The 21,520-nt window shown below is 43.8% G+C and overlaps 1 protein-coding gene across 8 annotated transcripts in view; it reads right to left on the reverse strand.

Annotated features, from left to right (window-relative positions):
- slc26a6 (solute carrier family 26 member 6) overlaps nucleotides 1–21,520 on the reverse strand; it is an 88,112-nt gene that overhangs the window by 15,399 nt on the left and 51,193 nt on the right. For all 8 annotated transcript variants that reach the window (XM_055648077.1, XM_055648079.1, XM_055648076.1 and 5 more), the window contains 9 exons: nucleotides 19,687–19,839; nucleotides 17,961–18,043; nucleotides 13,390–13,537; nucleotides 11,896–12,009; nucleotides 7,908–7,985; nucleotides 7,185–7,280; nucleotides 3,953–4,059; nucleotides 1,063–1,132; nucleotides 324–416 (listed from right to left, as the gene is read on the reverse strand). In XM_055648077.1, coding sequence (XP_055504052.1) covers nucleotides 324–416; nucleotides 1,063–1,132; nucleotides 3,953–4,059; nucleotides 7,185–7,280; nucleotides 7,908–7,985; nucleotides 11,896–12,009; nucleotides 13,390–13,537; nucleotides 17,961–18,043; nucleotides 19,687–19,839 — 942 coding nt within the window. The remainder of the gene's footprint in view (nucleotides 1–323; nucleotides 417–1,062; nucleotides 1,133–3,952; nucleotides 4,060–7,184; nucleotides 7,281–7,907; nucleotides 7,986–11,895; nucleotides 12,010–13,389; nucleotides 13,538–17,960; nucleotides 18,044–19,686; nucleotides 19,840–21,520) is intronic.

Below are 21,520 nucleotides of genomic sequence, written 5' to 3' on the forward strand. Positions count from 1 at the left end.
AAGTTCTTCTCATCTCGGTTTTAAAGGATTTCCCCCTTATCCTTAACTGTGACCCCCTTGTCCTGGACTTCCCCAACATCGGGAACAATCTTCCTGCATCTAGACTGTCCAACCCCTTAAGAATTTTGTAAGTTTCTATAAGATCCCCTCTAATTCCAGAGAGTACAAACCAAGTCTATCCAGTCTTTCTTCATAAGACAGTCCTGACATCCCAGGAATCAGTCTGGTGAACCTTCTCTGCACTCCCTCTATGGCAATAATGTCCTTCCTCAGATTTGGAGACCAAAACTGTACGCAATGGAAGTTTAAATCTATTTGCTTACCATCTTCCTCAGTGCGCTTTCATACAACTCGGCATTGGCAAAGTATATGGTTGCAGATGATTGGAAGATTTTGATTCCTGGAATTTCTTTTGCCTAAAAAGAAGTGAGTTTTAGTTAAAATAATGTATGAGTGTGCTTTGGTTGCTAACGCAACACAGTACACGATCTTACAAAAACCTTGCCTCCATTCAGTAATTTGTCTCATTCTATATCTGCTGCATGATGGCACGTAAGCCCTGATCTCAGGTACGGCAGAGAACCAGTCTAAGTGCCCGCAAGGTGTACAGCACTGGTGTGGTATAGCTCCAACACTTTTCTCAATCGTTCTTGCTGCGATACTGTGACAAATTCCTTCCAAGCCTCTCATCGGAGTGGGTCTAACCTATAGAATGATTGAGTAGGTGTGCAAATTGCACTCCCAAACTAAGATCACCTCAATTTAAGCCATCTTGCTGCAGCATGCAGATGGCATCCCTCCTGCCGCCCCATAAAATCCCCCGTGCTCCCTCCCCCCTACTATGTGGTGACTTCTCTCATTCCCACATTGGGCTCATTAGCTAGCTCAGAACACACACATATGACGTGGAAAGTGAGTCACTGACGAACTGGAGGGACTGTCTAAGGAGAGGGCAGTCTGCAATTTCCCTTAATTTCTGGGTTGTTCATCAATTCTTCAGTTATTATACATATTGTAAGGCAATGTACATGTTATTAATGCAATATCTAATATGCACGCTACCTCATCAAACTGCTTGATGTCTCGGTAGATGTCAGTGTCGGGAACTTGTCCCAGGATTGAATATTTGGGTCTGAAAAAAACCCAGAAAGTGCGAGCAATTAACCACAAATTTGAAATGAAATGTTAAAATAATAACCAGAATAGCAACAATCCTATTGTTTTAATTGAATGGTATTTGTTCTGGAGAATGAATCTTCCATTAAAAGTCTTGAAAAGATGTCCGAAGCTGTCCGAAATTAATTTAGTTCTCTGTTGCTAAGGATTGAAAGCAAGTCTCTGACCGCATTTATTCGGATTATTGTCATACTTTGTGGAAGAGAACGGAAGCAGAAATGCTATACAGGTCCATCATCGATTTTCCAGCAACTGATGGTCTGACACCATCTTCAATCTGGCCAAAATTTCCTCAGAAAATGTGATGCCTAGGCTGGGTGAGGCAGCCGATCACGACCTCATTGGGACTTCCGTGCTGAGCGGCAGGACTAATTAGCCCCCTGTTGCCAGCCACGGCTCTAGAACTCCTGCCTGGCCAGAGCCGGTAGAGCCGTTCCCATAGCTGACCTCTGAGGCTGCTTTTGTGGGCTGGTATCTTGACCCCTCGGCTGCCTGGGTGGACTGTTTGACTCCTCTCGGAAGCCATGATCTCTGTTGGTCTGGCAAAATGGATAATCCAGAAAGGGTCTGGAAGCAAGGGCGCCAGACAATTGGTGGTGGACCTGTATTAGTGCGATCTATGTAATAAAATTACAAATAATTCTCTTTGTTACTTCTTTAGGATTCTACTTGTAACGTTAGGTGGAATTTATTTTCTTGTTTTGCTGTCAGAATCTCCTGAGACATTCTCAGCACTGGCCATGAAAGTGCTCTCTTGTCTGCAGTAGCAGGCTGGGATTCAAACCTACTCCAATTCCCCAAGCACATTGATTAAACTAGCACTTCAATGCAGTACTGTAGGAGTGCTGCGCTGACAACGGTATTTAGGAGCAAGTGCTTGACACAGCATCACAATTTTTGAGTGGGATACAGTAGGATTCAAGTCAAGAGTGTTTATTTGTCACATGTCCTAGATAGAACAATGAAATTCTTACTTGCTGCAGCACAACAGAAAATGTAAACATAGTATACATTGTCAAACCATATTTTGGACAGTCCTGGATTAATTTTAGGCTCTGGATGTTTGGTTGATATTGAGTACACATATGAAATTCTCCTGCCCTGTAGACGAATTCCCTACTCGGTAGAACAAAGAATAAAACATAATATAATGTTCACTTTAGCCCCTATCAGCCATTCATACATCCAGCCTTCTTTCATATCTTTCTCCAAGGGAGGATTGTTGAGATAAACCAAAAGATTGAATCTTTTAAATGATATATTGTAGACAACATGCTGATTCTAGGCTGGGAATAAATATATACAATAGATAGTTTGAATTGAATTGGAATACATTTTATTAGCCAAATATATATACATACAAGGAATTTGCCTTCATGCTTTGCTCGCAAGTAATAACACGACATACAGTAGACAATTAAAAATAAAACATTACAATTTAAACACGTGAAGAATGAAATAAAATACCAGAGCAAAAGGAGGCTACAGACTTTAGGCTGTTGGGTAGAGCTACTGTTCTTTCATATCTTTCTCCAATCCTCCCTTGGAGAAAGATATGAAAGAAGGCTGGGAGAGTTTGGTGCGTAGCAGCTCTGGTACAATGGTGTTGAATGCAGAGCTAAAATTCACAAACAAAATCCTTGCATAAGTCCCCTGGCAGCCTAGGTGCTGGAGGGTGAAGTGCAGGCCTTGGTTGACTGTGTCATCCACTGATCTATTGGCCCGGTATGCAAACTGCAGGGGGTTTGTGATATTTTTCAGGTGGGTCAGCACAAGTCTTTCAAGGGTCATCGTGATTACAGAGATCAGTGCGTCAGTCATTAAGACCAGTAATCCTTGGCTTTTTGGTTACGGGAACAATAGTGGAGACTTTGAAGCTGGCGGGGACAGTGCAGGTTTGCAGGGACCGATTGAAAATGTCTGTGTAGACTGGTGACAGTTGTTCGGCACAGAGCTTGAGGGTAGAGGGGGAAACACTGTCCGGTCCTGGAGATTTCTGTTTTTTCTGTCTCCTGAATAGCTTTTCCACCTCCTCAATTGCTATTGTTAGTAATGGAGAAGTGGCCAGACTGATGTTGGGCAGCAAGGAGCGGATGGGTGGTGGACGAGGGCCCAGTCTTTGTAGACTGGAGTCAGGCTGTGAGTAGGTGTGAAGTGGTGATTGGGGAGGAGGGGTGGGGGGGGGAGGGGGGGAGGGGGTACCAGGGTTATGTTTATGTCTATCGAACCTGCATTAGAACTCATTCAGGTCGTTGGTCAGCTGCCGATTGTCCAAGTAGGGGGGGTGGGGGGGGGGGGGGGGGGGGGGGGGGGGGGGGGGGGGGGGGGGGGGGGGGGGGGGGGGGGGGGGGGGGGGGGGGGGGGGGGGGGGGGGGGGGGGGCTCTTGTAGCTGGTGGTTTCTTGCAAGCCCTTCCACACTGAAGAAGAGTCATTAGCTGAGAACTTGCTCCTCAACTTGTCAGAGTACCTTTCCTTGGCAGCTCTTCTCAGCTTGTACTTGGCCTGCCTGTAGAGGCCTGCATCCCTGCCCCTGTAGACCTCACCTTTAGACTGGTAGAGCTGTCTGAGCTCTGCTGTAATCCAGGGCTTGTCATTGTTGAACCTGATCTGGGTCCTAGTAGGATAGATTTGCTATCGGGCAGAGCACTGTTTTACATCGCCCTTACACTCTATTATACAAATTCTGGACAAAATATAAACAAGAATGTGTGGAAAGAAGAGGGAATTCAGCAGAAGAATCAGTGGAAGATACTTTTGAGGCAATATGTTACTCACAGTTGTGTCTGGAAGATCACAGTAAGCAATGCAAAAGCTATGGAGGCGCCTAGTCCAAGATCCATACCCAAGAGAACCGTCAAGATCAGAGTGACGATCCAAACCACCTACAACAATGAGGACATTTGCTCAGGTCAGATCTAAGGATTAGAAAACTCAAATGCTACAAAACGTCCTCTTGCTATCAGGTACCAAGTAATGTAGGTTGGAGTTAAAAATCTATGATCCTTCAGCTCAAATCATTCCAACAGGGTTGGCAGATGTTGGCAATCCCCTACTCTGGGTAAAAGACTCTGTGCATACACCCTATATATTCCCCTCATGATTTTATACATCTCTGTAAGATCACCCCTCAGCCTCCTGCATTAGACGTTATTCCCTTTATCCTGCATCTGTACACTTGATTGTAATCATGTATAGTTTTCACGCTGACTAGATAGCATACAGATAGGACTGTTCGAACTACTTCCTTCCGGCAGACGTTACCAGGCCTTCTACCCCCGCACATCCAGACTCAGGAACAGCTTCTTTCCCAGAGCTATAGTGGCTCTGAACCGGCCCTGCTGAGTGCCCCCCACCCCCACGGACTGTCTCCCTCAGATGGTCACGTCGCACACACACATCTGCACTCTAGTCTGTTTTGACTATTTTACTGTTGGAATGTTCTTTGTACAAACCATGTTCTCGGGGTATCTAAACCTAAATGTTAGTAGTTACTTAAGTTATGATGTCGGACGGAAGCTGCATACCCAAATCTCGTTGCACTTATGTGCAATGACAATAAAATATATTATTATTATTATTATTATTACAACTATAAAGCTTTTCATTGTACCTCGGTGCACATGACAATAGACAAAACTATAGCCCTTGCTATATCTCCTTATATTTCAAGCCTTCAAATCCCAGCAACATCCTCGTAAATCTTCTCTGCATTTTTTCCAGCTTGGGATGGGTGGGAATTGAGCAGCAACCTCCACAACATGGTTGTGGGTGACCCAGCAAGAAAGGTCATAGTGACTTAAAAATATATGGTTTCCAAAACATCATCCCCGTTATGAAACTAGAGTGAAAGCACATTGCATTGGTAATTATGATTCATTTGATTAATCAAGAGTGGGTTCAATGCTTGGCGGTGAACCCTGGGCTTGTCTGGGAATCAATGACAGAAACTGGGGCCAAAGGTGTGGGAGGGAGGAGGCTTTCAGGAATCAATCCAACTCTATCCAGAGTTTAGTTTAGTTTAGAGATACAGTACGGAAACAGGCCCTTCAGCGATTCCTGTTACACTAGCACACTGGGAACAATTTAGAATTTTCATTGAAGACAATTAACCTACAAACTTGTACGTATGAGAGGAAACCGGAGCACCTGGGAAAACCTTACGCAATCACAGGGAGAATATACAAACTCCATACAGACAGCACCAGTAGTCAGCATTGAACCCGGGTCTCTAGCGCAGTAAGGCTACTAATTGAAAGTATTGCTCTGACAGGCCTTCAGCGATTTGGCGACATATCTGTTGTTTTTTCCTTCCATTACAAAGACTCTTGAAAGCAGTGAATCTACTTCAAAACATAGTAAACATTATCTGTTTTAGGACGAGGAGAATCAGGATCTGTTCATGTTCTTAACCAACCCTTCCGCAGGAAGACCTCATCTGCTTTCTTTGCCACGTGCTCCTGTTGAGCCAGGTCTTGCCTGTCTGGTGACCTGGGGCTACTCAACAGGAACCTATATAGAAATTTAGGAAGTTCCTGGCCCTTGGGATTTGTCATTTAGACCAAGTTGAGAAGGATTTCAAAATGCCCAAATCATTGAAATTTTAACTGAAGAGGATGATGACTTTCCAGTTGTTGAATATATTCAAAGCTTAACATAATGAAACCAAAGAAGATGTGAATTGGGGAGACACAAGGAACTGCAGATGCTGGAAGCTTGTGTGGACATAAAGTGCTGGGGTAATTCAGTGTGTCAGGCAGCATCTCTGGAGAACATGGATAGGTGACATTTCAGGGTGGTATTGTTCCTCAGACTCAAGATAGATGAAGGAGCCCGAGGAAGCATCCCAAAACATCACATCCACGTTCGTCAGAGATGCTGCCTGACCCATGAAGTTACTCAACACTTTTTGTCTTTTTTTAACCAATCACTAACTTTATTTTGGAGGCACATGGGACTGAAGATGCTGGAATCTGGAGCAATAAAAGGAGAACAGCTGGTGTCTCTTGTATCTCCAATTCCTCGACCTCCTCGACTAATAGGGCGAGGACATACTCCATCGAGAGGAACATCATCTCATATTCTGCCTGGGTAGTCCCCAACCCAATGGCATGAACATTGAACTCTCCAATTTTAGGTTCCTGGTCCCCCTCTGTCCCATTCACTCTCATCCTATCTATCCTGGTCTTCTCTCGCATCTCGTTCTTTTCACCTTACAAAGTCCTGCCACCTATCATCCTGTTTCTTCCTCCCCCCCACCATACACCACACTAGATGCCCTTATAGCCCACCTCTCCCCTCCCTCTGCAGTTCCCAGCTGCCACTATTCCACTCCTCACCTTTCTTTCCCATCAGATTCCAGAATCTGCAGCCTTTTGTGCTCCACTCATCACCTCACTGCCTCTGTTGCTATCTCCAGCGTCTCTCCCCCACCTAACCCCTACCTGCCAATCAGCCCCTCCTCACCTGTACCTAACAATTGCTTGCTACCTCTTGCCCCAGCCCTCTTGCCACCTCTTTATACTGTCTACTTTCCCTCTATTCTTTCAGTCCAGATGAAGGGTCTTGACCCAAAAAGATGACTGTTGATGGAAACGTATGTGTTTGCCTCCACAGATGCTGCCTGGCCCATTGAGTTCCTCCAGCGGCTTTCCTCTTTTAATGGTTCTACTAGTTTTGGTTTTGTTTCGAGGTACAGCGGGGAAACAGGCCCTTCAGCCCACGGAGTCTGCACCGACCAGCGATCACCCATACTCAAGTTTTATATCCATACTAAGGACGATTTTACAGAAGCCAATTAACCTACAAAGCTACATGCCTTTGGAATGTGGGAGGAAATCAGAGGTCCCAGTGGAAACCTACGCGGTCCCAGGGAGAATGAACAAACTCCGTACAGACAGCACCAATAGTCAGGATCAAACCCGGGTTTCTGACGCCACAAAGCAGCAACTCTACCGCTGCGCCACTGTGTTGTATTACTGCTGCACTTGTCCATCATGCACCTTCTTACCAGATCAATTTTGTTTGTTCGCCAGAAGTAGCAGATATCGGTGACCTGTTCAAACATCCCTTTGAGATTGATGATGACAATAGATGCTAAAATAGCCTGCAGGAAATAAAAACATTGCTGTTAAACTGTCTCTAAATATTAAACCAAATCAGCCTTAGCTCAACTTCCCTGAAGCAATTAATTTGAGCAATTAAATCCTGATTTAAGAACACTCAAATATCCTTTTGCTGTCACTCAAGAAGGAAAGCCCCACACATGAAAGCAAATAAGGTGAAGGAATTAAGCAGTTAACTGTCAATGGATTTTAATAATTCCTGAGCTCACTTTTCTTATATTTTCGTCTCCATCGCTATACAGTATTGGGTATCTCCTATGACCAGGTATTTGCAATCATTTTTCATTGGCAATTTGAACCAGCTCTACGGAACTCTGCATGGGTAGGATTGCACAAAGTACCAATTCATATTGACATGGCTATGCTGTGTGTATGTGTATGTGTATATGTGTATGCTTCTGTGTTTCATCAAGGCTGGTGATTCATTAACCACAATGATAATGCATTTTTAATGCCGTTTTGATTTTTCCAATATATTTTTGTTTTGTATAACCAACTCCGCTCTTTAGAAGCCTATTAAATGGTGTCATCTTTAACAATAGCTAGCACATTTACGTATTTTCTTGGACGTATATGATCTACTGCTGTAAATGAAGAGGTGCAAATACCTTAGGTAGGTAGCTAAACAGTGCTCCGATCTCCAGAATAATCACCAAGATAAGAGCGCTCGAGACGGCGGAAGCCAGCTGTAACATATTACGACAAAGAAAAAGATTCAGTGACATCATACTCAGGAATATGCAGAAAACTGTCATTTTTATATTGGCAACGACTATTGAATTGATTTTATTGAAAGATATAGCATGGAAACAGGACCATCAGTCAACCGAGTCCACAACGACCATCGATCACTCATTCACACTAGTTCTAAGTTATCGCACTTTTGCATTCACTCCTTACACACTGGAGGCAATTTTACAGAGGCCAATTATTTATGGGCAAGGACTATTGAATTGAAAGATACAGCATGGAAACAGGACCTTCGATCCTCCTAGTCCACAACGACCATCGATCACTTGTTCACACTAGTTCTAAGTTATCGCACTTTTGCATTCACTCCTTACACACTGGAGGCAATTTTACAGAGACCAATTAAGCTGCAAATCTGCCATCTTTAGGACATGGGAGGAAACCGGAGCACTTGGAGGATACTGATCTGGTCACAGGAAGAACATGCAAACACCACATAGACAGCGCCCCAGGTTAAGATCGAACCCGGGTCTCTGAGGCAGCTGCGCCACTGTGCCGCTCCTAATGATTGACATCAGTATGACCAGACCATCTCTTAACCTCAGCTATATTTGGTGGGCATGATATGACGAGCATGTGATACTGTATTAAACATGTACTGTAGCTCTAGTGTGGACAACAGAAGTGAATAGGAAGATAGACACAAAGTACTGAAATAACTCAAGGGGTCAGGCAGCATCTCTGGAGAAAAAGGATGGGTGATGTTTCAGGTAGGAACCTTTCTTCAGACTGAAAGTCTTAAAGACTCAGTCTGAAGAAGGCTTCCAAATTGAAATGTCTTCCATCCTTTTGCTCCAGAGATGCGGCCTGATCCGCTGAGTTACTCCAGCACTTTGTGTCTATCTTTGGTGTAAACCAGCATCTGCAGTTCCTTCCTACACAGAAATGAATAGGAACTAGAATTTGGTATAAAGCTATTAAATAAATAGTCTGAAGAAGGGTTTCAGCCCGAAACGTTGCCCATTTCCTTCGCTCCATAGATGCTGCCTCACCCGCTGAGTTTCTCCAGCATTTTTGTCTACTTTCGATTTTCCAGCATCTGCAGTTCCTTCTTAAACATGAAATTAAAATGTTGATTTTAGATCTGATCCCCATTTCAACATTTTTGCAAAAGATAGTTTTGCCTTCAAATAATCTGTTCTTGCTTTTTTTGTTGCCAGCTCATTTTATAATGGTGCATTCATTGCCAGAATAAACATTAAACAATTTATCAGACTTCAGTCATCACTATTGTACTGATAACGACCTTAATCAATAACAACAATCTGGCTTGCCTCAATTTGACTACACAGCATGGAAAAAACAGTGGCAAATTCTCCCACTGATCATTTTAATTCATTAAAACAGATAAAAAGATTGTCACACCAGTTTATCAGTGATTAGTCATTGTATAGGTGTTAATGTACAAAACTTAACAAGAAAAAAACTCAGGGGAAACTAAATGAATAGGCACTCAACACTGACCTGTGATAGGGTAAGAAGGAACTGCAGCTGCTGGTTTAAACCGAAGATAGACACAAAAAGCTGGAGCAACAGGACAGGCAGCATCTCCGGAGAGAAGGACTAGACCCGAAATATCATCCATTCCTTCTCTCCAGAGGTGCTGCTGACTGACTTGTGATTACTCAGCTGTAGCTGATTATTGACTATTTAACTTGGACTCTGATGACATCATTGAACTTCATTTCTGGTTTTAACCTAGACTGTGGTGGGAAATTTGCAGCAATCCTTTAATTTATTAATTTAGACAACAGGTGCAGAAGTAGGCCATTCGGCCCTTCGAGCCAGCATTGCCATTCACTGTGATCATGGCTGATCATCCACAATCAGTACCCCATTCCTGTCTTCTCACCATATCCCCTGACTCCGCTATCTTAAAGAGCTCTATCTAACGATTTACGAGGATGTTGCCAGGACGAGTGGGTCTGAGCGACAGGGAGATGTTGAGCAAGCTGGGATTCTATTCCTTGGAACGCAGGAGGATGAGGGGTGATGTTATAGAAGTGTATAAAATCAAGAGAAGAAAAGATCGGGTAGATGCACATAGTCTCTTGCCCAGAGTGGATGAATCAAGGACCTGAGGACGCAGGTTTAAGGTGAAGGGGAAAAGATTTAATAGGAATCTGAGGGGTAACTTCTTCACACAAAAGGAGGTGGGTGTATGGAACAAGCTGACAGAAGAGGTAGTTGAGGCAGGGACTATCTCAACGTTTAAGATACAGCTAGATAGGTACATGGATAGGACAGGGTTGGACCAAACAGGCAGGTGGGACTAGTGTAGCTGGGACATGTTGGCCGGTGTTGGCAAGTTGGGCCAAAGGGTTCGTTTCCCTGCTCTATCACTCTAATGTCACTATTAGCTATTATTGTCTATTCCTTATTGCCATATGAACTCCAAAACTCATTTGGCTTGTTCAGGGGTTAGTTCAGAATTAAGCAAAGTGCAGTGGGTCTAGATTTACATACGGACTAGACGGGGAAACGATAGCAATTTCCTTCCTTGATTTTCATACGTAAACCAGATGATTTATTTGCAACAGTCTGGAGGTCCGCCCGTGGATCGGGCATCAGAGAGGAGGTGGAGGGAGATGGCGACCACAGCGGATGCAGACAAGGTGGCCAGTGAGAAGAACTGGGGGGGTCTTAACTTACGCCCCCTCGAGGTCGGCTGCGGGAAGCACCACCCGGAGAACAAGGGCTGAAGAGGGCCAGCCATGGAGAGGAACATTGGTTCACGGGACAACCGAAATGGAGTTGACGGCTGCAACAGTCCTTTGTGGCCCACTGCAGCTGGAACTGTAAAATGGTGCCAAAATGGCAGGATTTGCTTATGGACTCTTTTGCCTGTGGGCTGTTCTGTACATTCGGTACTGATCAGGCCAATTGTGCTTATGTATGGTGATAGTCTTGTTGAGATGTATGCAAAAAATGTTTTTCACTGTACACGTGACAATTGAGAAACCATTGAACCACTGAACCAGTATCATGGACCTCATTGCTGAAATCAACTCTTTATTCTGGGTTTTGTTTAGTTACGCAAATGTTTTACAATTCTCTGCAAATTTTAAATAAAGTTGTCCAGATCGTTATTCAGGCTTTTTTCAAACAAAAAGATACATAATGGAAACTGGCCCTTTGGTCTACTGAGTCCACGCCGATCATTGCTCACTCATTCTCTGTTCTAACATCATTAGTTCTACGTTATCCCACTTTCGCATCCTCTCTCAGTTAACCTACAAACCCGCATGTCATTTGGTTGTGGGAGGAATCCAGAGAACCCAGCGGAAACCCACGTGGTCACAAGGAGAACGTACAAACTCCACACAGGCAGCACCGAAGGTCAGGGTCAAATCAGAAAAGACACAGAAAGCTGGAGTAACTCAACGGGTCAGCCAACAGCTCTGGAGAAATCCAGCATCATTCTTGCTGAGAGGCAGCAGCTCTACCAGCTGCAGAACTCTGCTGACCCATACCGCTTCAGCCCACTGACTCTGCACCGACCATCGATCACCGGTACACTAGTTCTATCCAATGCATGAGGGACAACTTTACAGAAGCCAATTAACCTCCAAACCTGCACGTCTTTGGAATGTGGAAGCTCCCAGGAAAACCCACGCGGTCACGGGGAGCACGCACAAACGTCATACAGACAGCATCCGTGGTCAGGATCTAACTCAGGTCTCTAGCATTTTGAGGCAGCAACTCTACTGCTGCACCACTGTGCTGCTTCATTTTCCTCACTGCCCTCTCATTCAGATGCTACACCTATACATAAGAAGGCAAGGTCATCACATGTGATACTCATGGGACATGGGGAAAGTTCCAGTGGGCAGAAAGTTTCTTTACCTGTGTGTTTCCTCCAGTGGTTTCTTGAACGAGGCTCCTGGACAAGGAGCAACTCACAGCAAAGCATTGGAAAAATCCTCCAAACACGTTGCTGAGGCCCAGTGCTATCAGCTCCTAAAATGTAACGGAAAATTATGTGGTGGGCCGTGATCCAACATACACCATAGTTTCTATAATAATATTCATTGACATAATGGAAAATTCCAGACAACCAGACATTAAATTAAAGAATTAACTTGAAATAGAACAAGGTACATCCAATTCAACTTTGTTGTGCAGAATTCAAAAATATGCCCTAATTTTAGTTTAGTTTAGAGATACAGCCTGGAAACAGAAGATAAATGCCAAATACTTGAGTAACCCAGCGGGTCAGGCAGCATCTGTGGAGAACAGGAATGGGTGACGATTCGGGTCTTAACCCTTCTTTGCATGGTTTCTTTCAGCAGGCCAACAATTACCCATCCACTAGTTCTATCCCATACATTTGGGACAATTTACAGAGACCAATTAACCTACAACCACGCACATCTTTGGGATGTGGGGGGAAACTGGAGCACCCAAATGAATTCCATGCAGTCACGGGGAGAACGTGCAAACTCCATACAGACAGCACCCGAGGTCAGGATCGAGGCCACACTAGTTCCATGTTGCTCCACTTTCTCATCCACTCCTTCCACACCAGGGGATAATTTACAGAGGCCACTTAACCTTCAAACCCGCACGTCTTTGGGATGTGGGAGGAAACCAGAGCTCCTGGAGGAAATCCATGCCATCACAGGGAGAACATGCAAACTCTACACTGACAGCACCCAAGGTCAGTATCAAACCCAGGTTTCTGGCGCTGTGAGGCAGCAGCTCTACCAGCTGTGCCACCCCATCCATTAGTGATCACATGGCGATTTGAATCTCATGGGAGTCAGATGTGATTGGCCAGGAGTTCATAAGATCATGAGCATAAGTGATAGGAGTAGGATTAGGCCATTCGGCCAATCAAGTCTACTCCGCCATTCAACCATGGCTGATCCATCTCTCCCTCCTAACCCCATTCTCCTGCCTGCTCCCCATAACCTCTGACACCCGTTGAACTGTGAGGTGCCGGAAATGAACAAGATCACAAAGCTGGTGGCCTTGGTTAGGGATCAGTGCTGAAAAGTTGGCATTAACTTCAATGCTGCAAATGGCAAAGCAGGCTGATGTGATCAAACAAAGATAGATTCAAACTGTGGAGTAACTCAGTGGTTCAGGCAACGTCTCTGAAGGAAAAGGATGGGTGCGTTTTGGGTCAGGACTCTTCTGGAGAGTCTGAAAAAGGGTCCCGACCAGAAATGTCACCAATCCTTTTTCTCCAGAGATGAATCCTGACCCGCTGAGTTACTCCAGCACTTTGTGTCCATCTTTGGTATAAACGAGCATCTGCAGTTCTATGTTTCTACATGATGTGTCGAACAATTTGTGATAACATCACCAATGAACCTTAAATTAACCTCTCGTTACCTGATTGCTGTCCACCTCGTACCCATGCTTGAGAGCGAAGATCTTGCCCAAAGATATTGTGACGCCATACCCTACGATGGCCAAGGCAAAGGCATCGCCTATGAGGCTGGAGGCAAGGCTGAAGTCAGGTAGAACTGGGGCTATCAAGCTGGAGAGCACAAAGGAGAAGAGGGATGAGAGAGAACAAAGAACGTTTATATTGGAACAAACATCTGCAAATGCTGGTTTAAACCAACGATAGACACAAAGTTCTGGAGTAATTCAACGGGTCAGGCAGCATCTCTGGAAAAAATGGATGGGTGACATTTCGAGTTGGGATCTTCAGACTGAGGAAGATTTATATGGTAGACACAAAATACTGGAGTAACTCAACGCGTTAGGCAGCATCTCTGCGGTGGGAGATTGCAACCTTCACGTGGTCCGCCCTGTTTCGACAAATGCAATCAACCCGGCGTGCACAATCAAATAAGATCAAATAGACCAAGTTGTTCAACAACTTTAGGCTGTGCACGTCATATGCAAGAAGAAGAAAATGAAGGCAGCATCTCTGGTCAGGTCAAGACCCTTCTTCAGACTGGAGAAGTCTAAAGAAGGGTCTCGACCCGAAACAACACCTATTCATTTTCTCCAGAGATGCTGCCTGTCCCACTGAGTTACTCCAGCATTTTGTGTCTATCTTCGGTGTAAACCAGCATCTGCAGTTCCTTCCTACACAAGATTTATATGGTGCCTTTCATGACCACAGAATGTCCCACTGAGGCGTTTTCGAAGTGTTGTCACTTGTGCAATGAAGATTCATAGCTGTCAGCTTCCACTCAATAAGATGCCACAAATAGCAAAACGTTAATGATGAAATAATCTGCTTCTCCTTAACAGAAACAAAAAAATATTGGTCTGGACACCAGAGAAATCTGTGAGGTCTTCAAAACAGTGGCACAGAATATTTTTAAATAAATGGAATGGGGTTTCAAGTGAGCATCTGATCCAAACCAATGGTATTGACCTGAAGACCAAGCCTACTTTTTTGTGTAGGAAGGAACTGCAGATGTTGGTTTAAACTGAAGATAGATACAAAAAGCTGGAGTAACTCAGCGGGTCAGGCAGCATCTCTGGAAAAGGGGAATAGATGACGTTTCAGGTCGAGACCCTTGGTCTCAACCCGAAATGTCACCTATTCCACTTTCCCAGAGATGCTGTCTGACCCGCTGAGTTACTCCTACGTCTACAGAATTGGAGCAGCATACCCTCGATATCAGAAGCAAAGAATGCTACCAACTGAACTACAGTCCCGGGATGGCGGGACTGTCATATGCTGAGAGAATGGAGCAGCTGGACTTGTTACACTTACAGTTTAGAAGGATGAGAGGCAATCTCATTGAAACATATTAAATTGTTAAGGGCTTGGACACGCTAGAGGCAGGAAACATGTTCCCGATGTGTCGGGGGAGTCCAGAACCAGGGGCCACAGCTTAAGAATAAGGCGTAAGCCTTGTAGAACAGAGACAAGGAAACACTTTTTCTCACAGAGAGTGGTGAGTCTGTGGAATTCTCTGCCTCAGAGGGCGGTGGAGGCAGGTTCTCTGGATGCTTTCAAGAGAGAACTAGATAGGGCTCTTAAAAATAGCAGAGTCAGGGGATATGGGGAGAAGGCAGGAACGGGATACTGATTGGGGATGATCAGCCATGATCACATTGAATGGCGGTGCTGGCTCGAAGGGCCAAATGGCCTACTCCTGCACCTATTGTCTATTGTCTATTGCCATGCCATGTTTTTAAACTTCAACCTGTTATGCTCAAAGACCCTGGGATTTGGGGATCTTCCATTGACCAGTGAGCTGGCCTAACTCACTGATCACTTGGCTGAGATCCTGCACTTTCTCAGATGGTCCTTTGGTGCAGTCACCTTCTGGGGCACCAGCTCCCAGTTGTTTGGTTGGACCTCTCTAGTGCAAGGGTTAGCCCAGCATAACTGACAGGCTCTGCCCTCTGGGTTACACCAGGAGCTGGGGAGGCTATAGAATCCCCGGTTGACTGGCCAACAAAACTCACATTCATTTGAATATCTGTGACAGTCATTAACATTTCACAAAGGACTCCAGCACTATATTAAAAAAATATTTTGACAAATTAAAGTATTTGGAATTAAAACATAAAGCACGGATGCCCACAAGGATTTAAGAATGAACAAATATGTTTTATATGATTTAAGTCTCAGAGTCATGTTGCATGAAAACAGGTCCTTCAGCACAACTTGCGCTGGCCGACCATCCACACCCGTCCCACCTGCCGGCATTTGGCACATATCCATATAAACCTTTCCTATCCATGCACCTGTCCAAATGTATTTTAGTTTAAGATTTCCTTTTAAATCAGCTCAATTGATTTACAGTAAAAGGAAATGATTGTACTTGCAATTCTCCTCTCAGCCATTTCTTTCTAATGATTTCAATGGACTTGCTGGATTTACAGCAGATTACTAGGGAAGATATCCTCACTCTTAAATGCTGGGAAAGTTGAGGAAGTCTGCACTGTGCTGTTGAACTCCCCGAGGAGTCTACCCCAACTGTGCACGCATCTCAAGAGTGAGCCAGAGTAGAAGCCCCATTTCAGGCAATTCTTGGTTGTCTTGAGATTCTGCTCATCTGCTTCAGGTCAAAGCTGACAGTGTCAATTAGTGATCACATGGCGATCTGAATCTCATGGGAGTCAGATGTGATTGGCTAGGAGTTCATAAGATCATGAGCATAAGTGATAGGAGCAGAAGTCGTCTTCGATATGTTTACTTTTAAGTGGTACATCAGGGCAAACGTCACATTCCACAAAATGGAAAAGACAATGGAAAAATGGGCGACACAGTGGTAGAATTACTGCCTTACAGCACTAGAGACCTGGGTTTGATTCTGACTACGGGTGCTGTCTGTACGGAGTTTGTATGATCTCCCCATGACCACGTGGATTTTCCCCGAGTGCTCCCGTTTCCTCCCGCACTCTGTAGACATACAGGTTTGTAGGTTAATTGGCTTCGGTAAAGATTGTAAATTGCCCGAGTGTGTAGTAGGATGGTGCAAGTGTAGAGGCGTCGTTGGTCAGTGTGGACTCAGCCAAAGGGTTTGTTTCCATGCTGTATCTCTAATCTAAATTAACCAAGTTATTTGCATATTTGCAAATCTATGGGATTAATTTGCCGAGACGGCAGTGTCTGTCATGTCATTGGGTTTTTTAAAAAATAAGTAATTGGTAGGTTCTCAATTGGTAAAGATGTCAAAGGTTAGGGGGAGAAAGCAGGACAATGGGTTTGAGAGGGAAAAATAGATCAGCCATGATCGAATGGCAGAGTGGACTAAACGGGCCGAATAGTCTAATTCTCCTCCTATATTAAAAAAAATGCCATTTTGTAAAATTGCTTCAAAGGGTTTAAAATCTAACATTTCATGCTAATGTGATGTATAATGACCAGGTGATTAAATGATAGATTGTTCAGACAGGAAGAGTGATTTTGCATTATTAACAGTGTTCTCTCTTGGGGAATGGAAAGCACAATCGTTAGTTTCTGACCCAGTTCTCAGAGATATGGACCATTCATCTGGAGAAATGAATTTGAATTTCACCATAGCAACCAGTGAATTTAAATTCAACAATCAAATAAACCTGGAATTTAATAATAACGGTGTCAGTAATGGAAGCAAGTGAAAGGCTATCAGGTTCATTGGAGTCCATCAGGGCGGAAATCTATTATCTTCAGCCCATCTGGTCCGTGTCTGATTCCAGCCCCTCAAAGTGCCTCCTCAGACCAGGGACAATTAGAACGAGACAATAAATGTCAATGAGGTTCATATTCTATGAAGGAATGAATGATTTTAGAAAAAGGCCATCCTTTGGTTATTATAAAACTGTAATGTGCAGGGTCAGGAATAGCTTCTTCCTTACATCCAGCAGGCTATTAAACTCTACAACCTCCAAATAAGCTCTGTACTATATAGACGGGGGCATTGGTTTTGACTTTTTGCACTATTATAGTTTGTGTGCGCGTGTGTGCATGCGTGTGTGTGTGTCTGCGTGCGCGTGTATGTGTGCGTGTATGCATGTGTGTGCGTGCGTGTGCGTGCGTGTGTGTGTGTGCGTAGGCGTGTGTGTGTGTGCACGTGCGTGTGTGTGTGTGTGTACACAGAAGTTTATATATATTATATATATTTGACCTTTTCATTTATTACATTGCTTACAGAGTACTATGTTTACATATTTTGTTCTGCTGCAGCAAGTAGGAATTGTGTTGTTCTGTTGGGGACATATTACAATAACGCATACTTGGCTCTTGACTCTTCCAATAAAGGAACGTCCCCCAAGCCCTGCCAAGATACTGTAACCATAGAAGAAAGGATGGCTGCTAAACACAAGATACAAGCTATGCTTCCAATGAAGTACGCTAGGTATTGTGGTTCGTTGTCTGACTGTTGCTGCGTTTGAGCACAGTTTGATGTTCTGGCCACAAATAGGTGAGAAAAAGTAATTAAAAAATGGTTTCCAATTAATCCAGTTGCCCTTTTTAAGGAAGTATTTCATGATCAACATACCCTTTTGGTATATCTCCAACAATTTCTATTCCATACTTTCCAGATAGGTCCACATACGTGCCAACCACCGTGGCAATTATTACCTAATTGAGAGCAGAGCATAAAATTAGCCTTGTTGGTTTGTAACTTTCCTTAAACAGCTAACAGTAACCTCATAACAGACACAAATTGCTGGAGTAACTCAGCAGGGCAGGCAGCATCTCTGGAGAAAAAGGTTGGGTGACGTTTCAGGTCGGGACCCTTCTTCAGTCTGAAGAAAGGTCCCGATCCGAAACGTCAGTCTGAAGAAGAGTCTCTACCAGAAACGTAACCCATCCATTTTCTTCAGAGATGCTGCCTGCCCACTGAGTTACTACAGCACTCTGTGTCTATCTTTGGTATAAACCACCTTGTTTCTACAAACAGTATTCTCATATTCACTGACTGATTCGTCACTCACAACTTTTGGAGTTATTTGTTGGCCATTAGCTTTATGTTTAAAGCTGCAAAATTAATTGATTTTCATTTTGACATTTTATATCAGCATTTTTGCTGCGATATCAGTAATGTTTTGGCTTGTTTCCACCTTTGAGGAGGAGGAAATAAGCAAGGCAAGCGCTAACTGGAGAAGAAAGGGAGGGTGAAGAAGAATGTCCATGTACCTTGGACCCTGCTATTGATTGCAAGAGTCAGGAAGTCGCCGTGTAGCTTTATAAAACTTTGGTTCACCTGTCTTTGGAGTGTTGTGTGCAGTTCTGGTCACTCTATTACAGGAAGGATGTGGAGGCTTTGAGTGGTGCAGAAGAGGTTTACCAGGATGCTGCCTGGATTAGAGGATACTGGAAAGGAGAGACTCTTCACGTGTAGACTTGCCGCTGCCTCAGCAAGACCACCAGCATAATCAAGGACCAGGCTCACCCCGAATCCTCCCTCTTTTCCCCTCTCCCAAATGCATACCTCCAGATTCAGGGAGAGTTTCTTCTCAGCTGTTATCAGGCAATTGAACGATCCTCACATCAGCTAGAGTGTGGTCCCGACCTACCATCGACCTCATTGGAGACCTTTGAACTATCAAACTTTATTGGACTTTATCTTGCACTAAATAATATACCCTTTACCCAGTTTCTGTAGACTGTGGACGGCTTGATTATAATCATGCATGGTTTTCTTATTGACTGGATAGCACGCAACAAAATAGCTTTTCTCTCTAACTCAGTACACATTACAATAATAATGAACTAAAAACTAAATTAAACTTGGTTGGTTGGACAACTTAGGTTGTTTTCCTTGCAGCATCAGAGGTTGAAGGGAGACCTGATAGAAGATTATAAAACGATGATAGGAAGAGCCAGTCAGAATAATTTCCCCATGGTGAGGATATCAAAGTCTAGAGGACATAGTTTTAAACTCAGAGGGAAAAAGTTGAAAGAAGATGCGTAGGACAGGATTTTGTAAGCAGAGAGTGGTAGGTGCTTGTAATGCAATGCCATGGGTGGTGGTGAAATCAGATACAATAGATGTATTTAAGAGGCACAGTGAATGGAGGTTACAGTTCACATGCGGGCACAAGGGGTTAGTTTAAACTAGCATTGTGTTAGTATAGACATAGTGGGCAGAAGGGCCTGTTCTGGCCTGTACAGTTAATGTTCTATATTCCACGTTGGTGCAGCAAATGCATTGAAATATGTGCGCGTGTTTTACCAAGAAAGCCGACTTCATTAATTCATCAGACAACACTTATTCTTACCTCAATTAGTTCAATAGGAATTGGTATTGGCAGCTTAGATTTGAAAACGTCATTTATCACCTTCACTCCCAGCATTGTGGACATGGCGATAAGACCGACAACCAGCGTGCCAATATTTGTCAAGTGTATCACTTTGATAATATCGATGAAGGTCTGCAGGGAACATAAAAGATCGATATAAACCTACCCGATCAAGACAAGTGAGGGGTTTAAATGCACAAACTAATGACTGAGTTTTTATCACTTTGATCTACAGGAAAACTTGCTCTAGGTATTTTCATTGACATTTTTAGTTCAAATTTGGAGAGAAAAGCTTCCCTAGTTTTCGAATAAATTCATGTGTAAGAAGGGTCCCGCTCCGAAATGTCACATATCCATGTTTTCACGAGATGCTGCCTTACCTGCTGAGTTGCTCCAGCATGTTTTGTAAACTAGCATCGGTAGTTCTTTGTTTCTACATTCTGTACTTTTGTCCAAGTCAAATACTTTAATTGAACTGTTTATCTTTATGAAGTGCATTTCATGTGTCAGTTCTGATCACTGCGTTTTATGAAGGACACGAAGGTCCTATAGAGGGTGCAGGAGAGATTTGCTCGAATAGTTTCACAGATGAGGGATTCCGTTCATGTTGAAAGATTGGAGAGACTGGGCATTTTTGTTTAAAAGGCAGAACTGAGATTTGAAGCAATATTTTGATGAACCTGAACAGGATAAATCGAGTTTCTGCCTCTTTAAGCAGAGGTGTTAGGAACCAGACAGACAGGTCCAAAGTAATTGGCAACAGATCATTGGGAGGTGCAAAGAAACATCACTCGTACATGGAAAGAGTTACGTTCCATAATGTACTATCCAAAAGTGTGGTGGATGCGAATTCTGTTGCAGCTTTCAAAAATGAAACTGGGTAAACATTTCATTGGTGGATAAGGCAAAAGATGGTCAGACTGAGAGCAATAATGAACATGGTTGAAATCAAAGTGGCAGCCAGACTAAGAACCTGGGCGCTTGAGAATATTGAAGGCTAGCAGAAGCAATTGGCCTGCTGCCCCTAAGTTACACCATACTGTGATGAAAAACTAGGTACTCAGTAGACTATTTCTGTACACTTGCTAAACGGGGGTATGGCAATATTCTAATTGTAAGATAAAGAATGTCACTGTGTTAGCACCGTGCATGTGACAATAAAGGACCATTGGACCATTGAAGTCTTTTGAAGTGAAAGCAGATTATTTGTATAACTTGCAGAAACAAGGAACTGCAGTTGCTGGTTTACAAATAAACCCCACAAAGTGCCGGAGTAACTCAACGGGTTGGGCAGCATCTCTGGAGAACATGGATAGGTGACATTCCGGGTCAAGAGGGAGTCATCCCTCTTTCAAATCCCTTGCATGTAGGCTCAGCAGACGTCTTCTGTACACTTGGTCCTCATCCAAAACGCCACCTATTCATGTTCTCCAGAGAAGTTACCCGACCCGCTGAGTTACTCCAGCACTGTGTGTCTTTATTTGTATAACGTACTGATATCTAAACCTCATAATTGTACCTGGATTTGAAAATGATCAAAAAGAAAGATGTCTATTCATGTGGCACCCTTCATATTGTGTTCGGTATACGCCAACACACTTGAGGTACCATTGAGAAATAGTCATTGAAATGCAGCAGCTAATTCAGACACAGATCACAGAGCTATAATCACCAGTCAATCTGTCTTGGCAAGAACGATGGGAATAATGGAACAACTTACTATAGAGAGCAGACAGGATCCATGTTTGGTTCATGTTTCATCTGCAACCTGGCACCCTGCAGTCTCTCACACAGCACTGAAATGTCACTCTAG

This window comes from Leucoraja erinacea, chromosome 16 (assembly GCF_028641065.1).
Source record: "Leucoraja erinacea ecotype New England chromosome 16, Leri_hhj_1, whole genome shotgun sequence".
NCBI lineage: Eukaryota > Metazoa > Chordata > Chondrichthyes > Rajiformes > Rajidae > Leucoraja > Leucoraja erinaceus.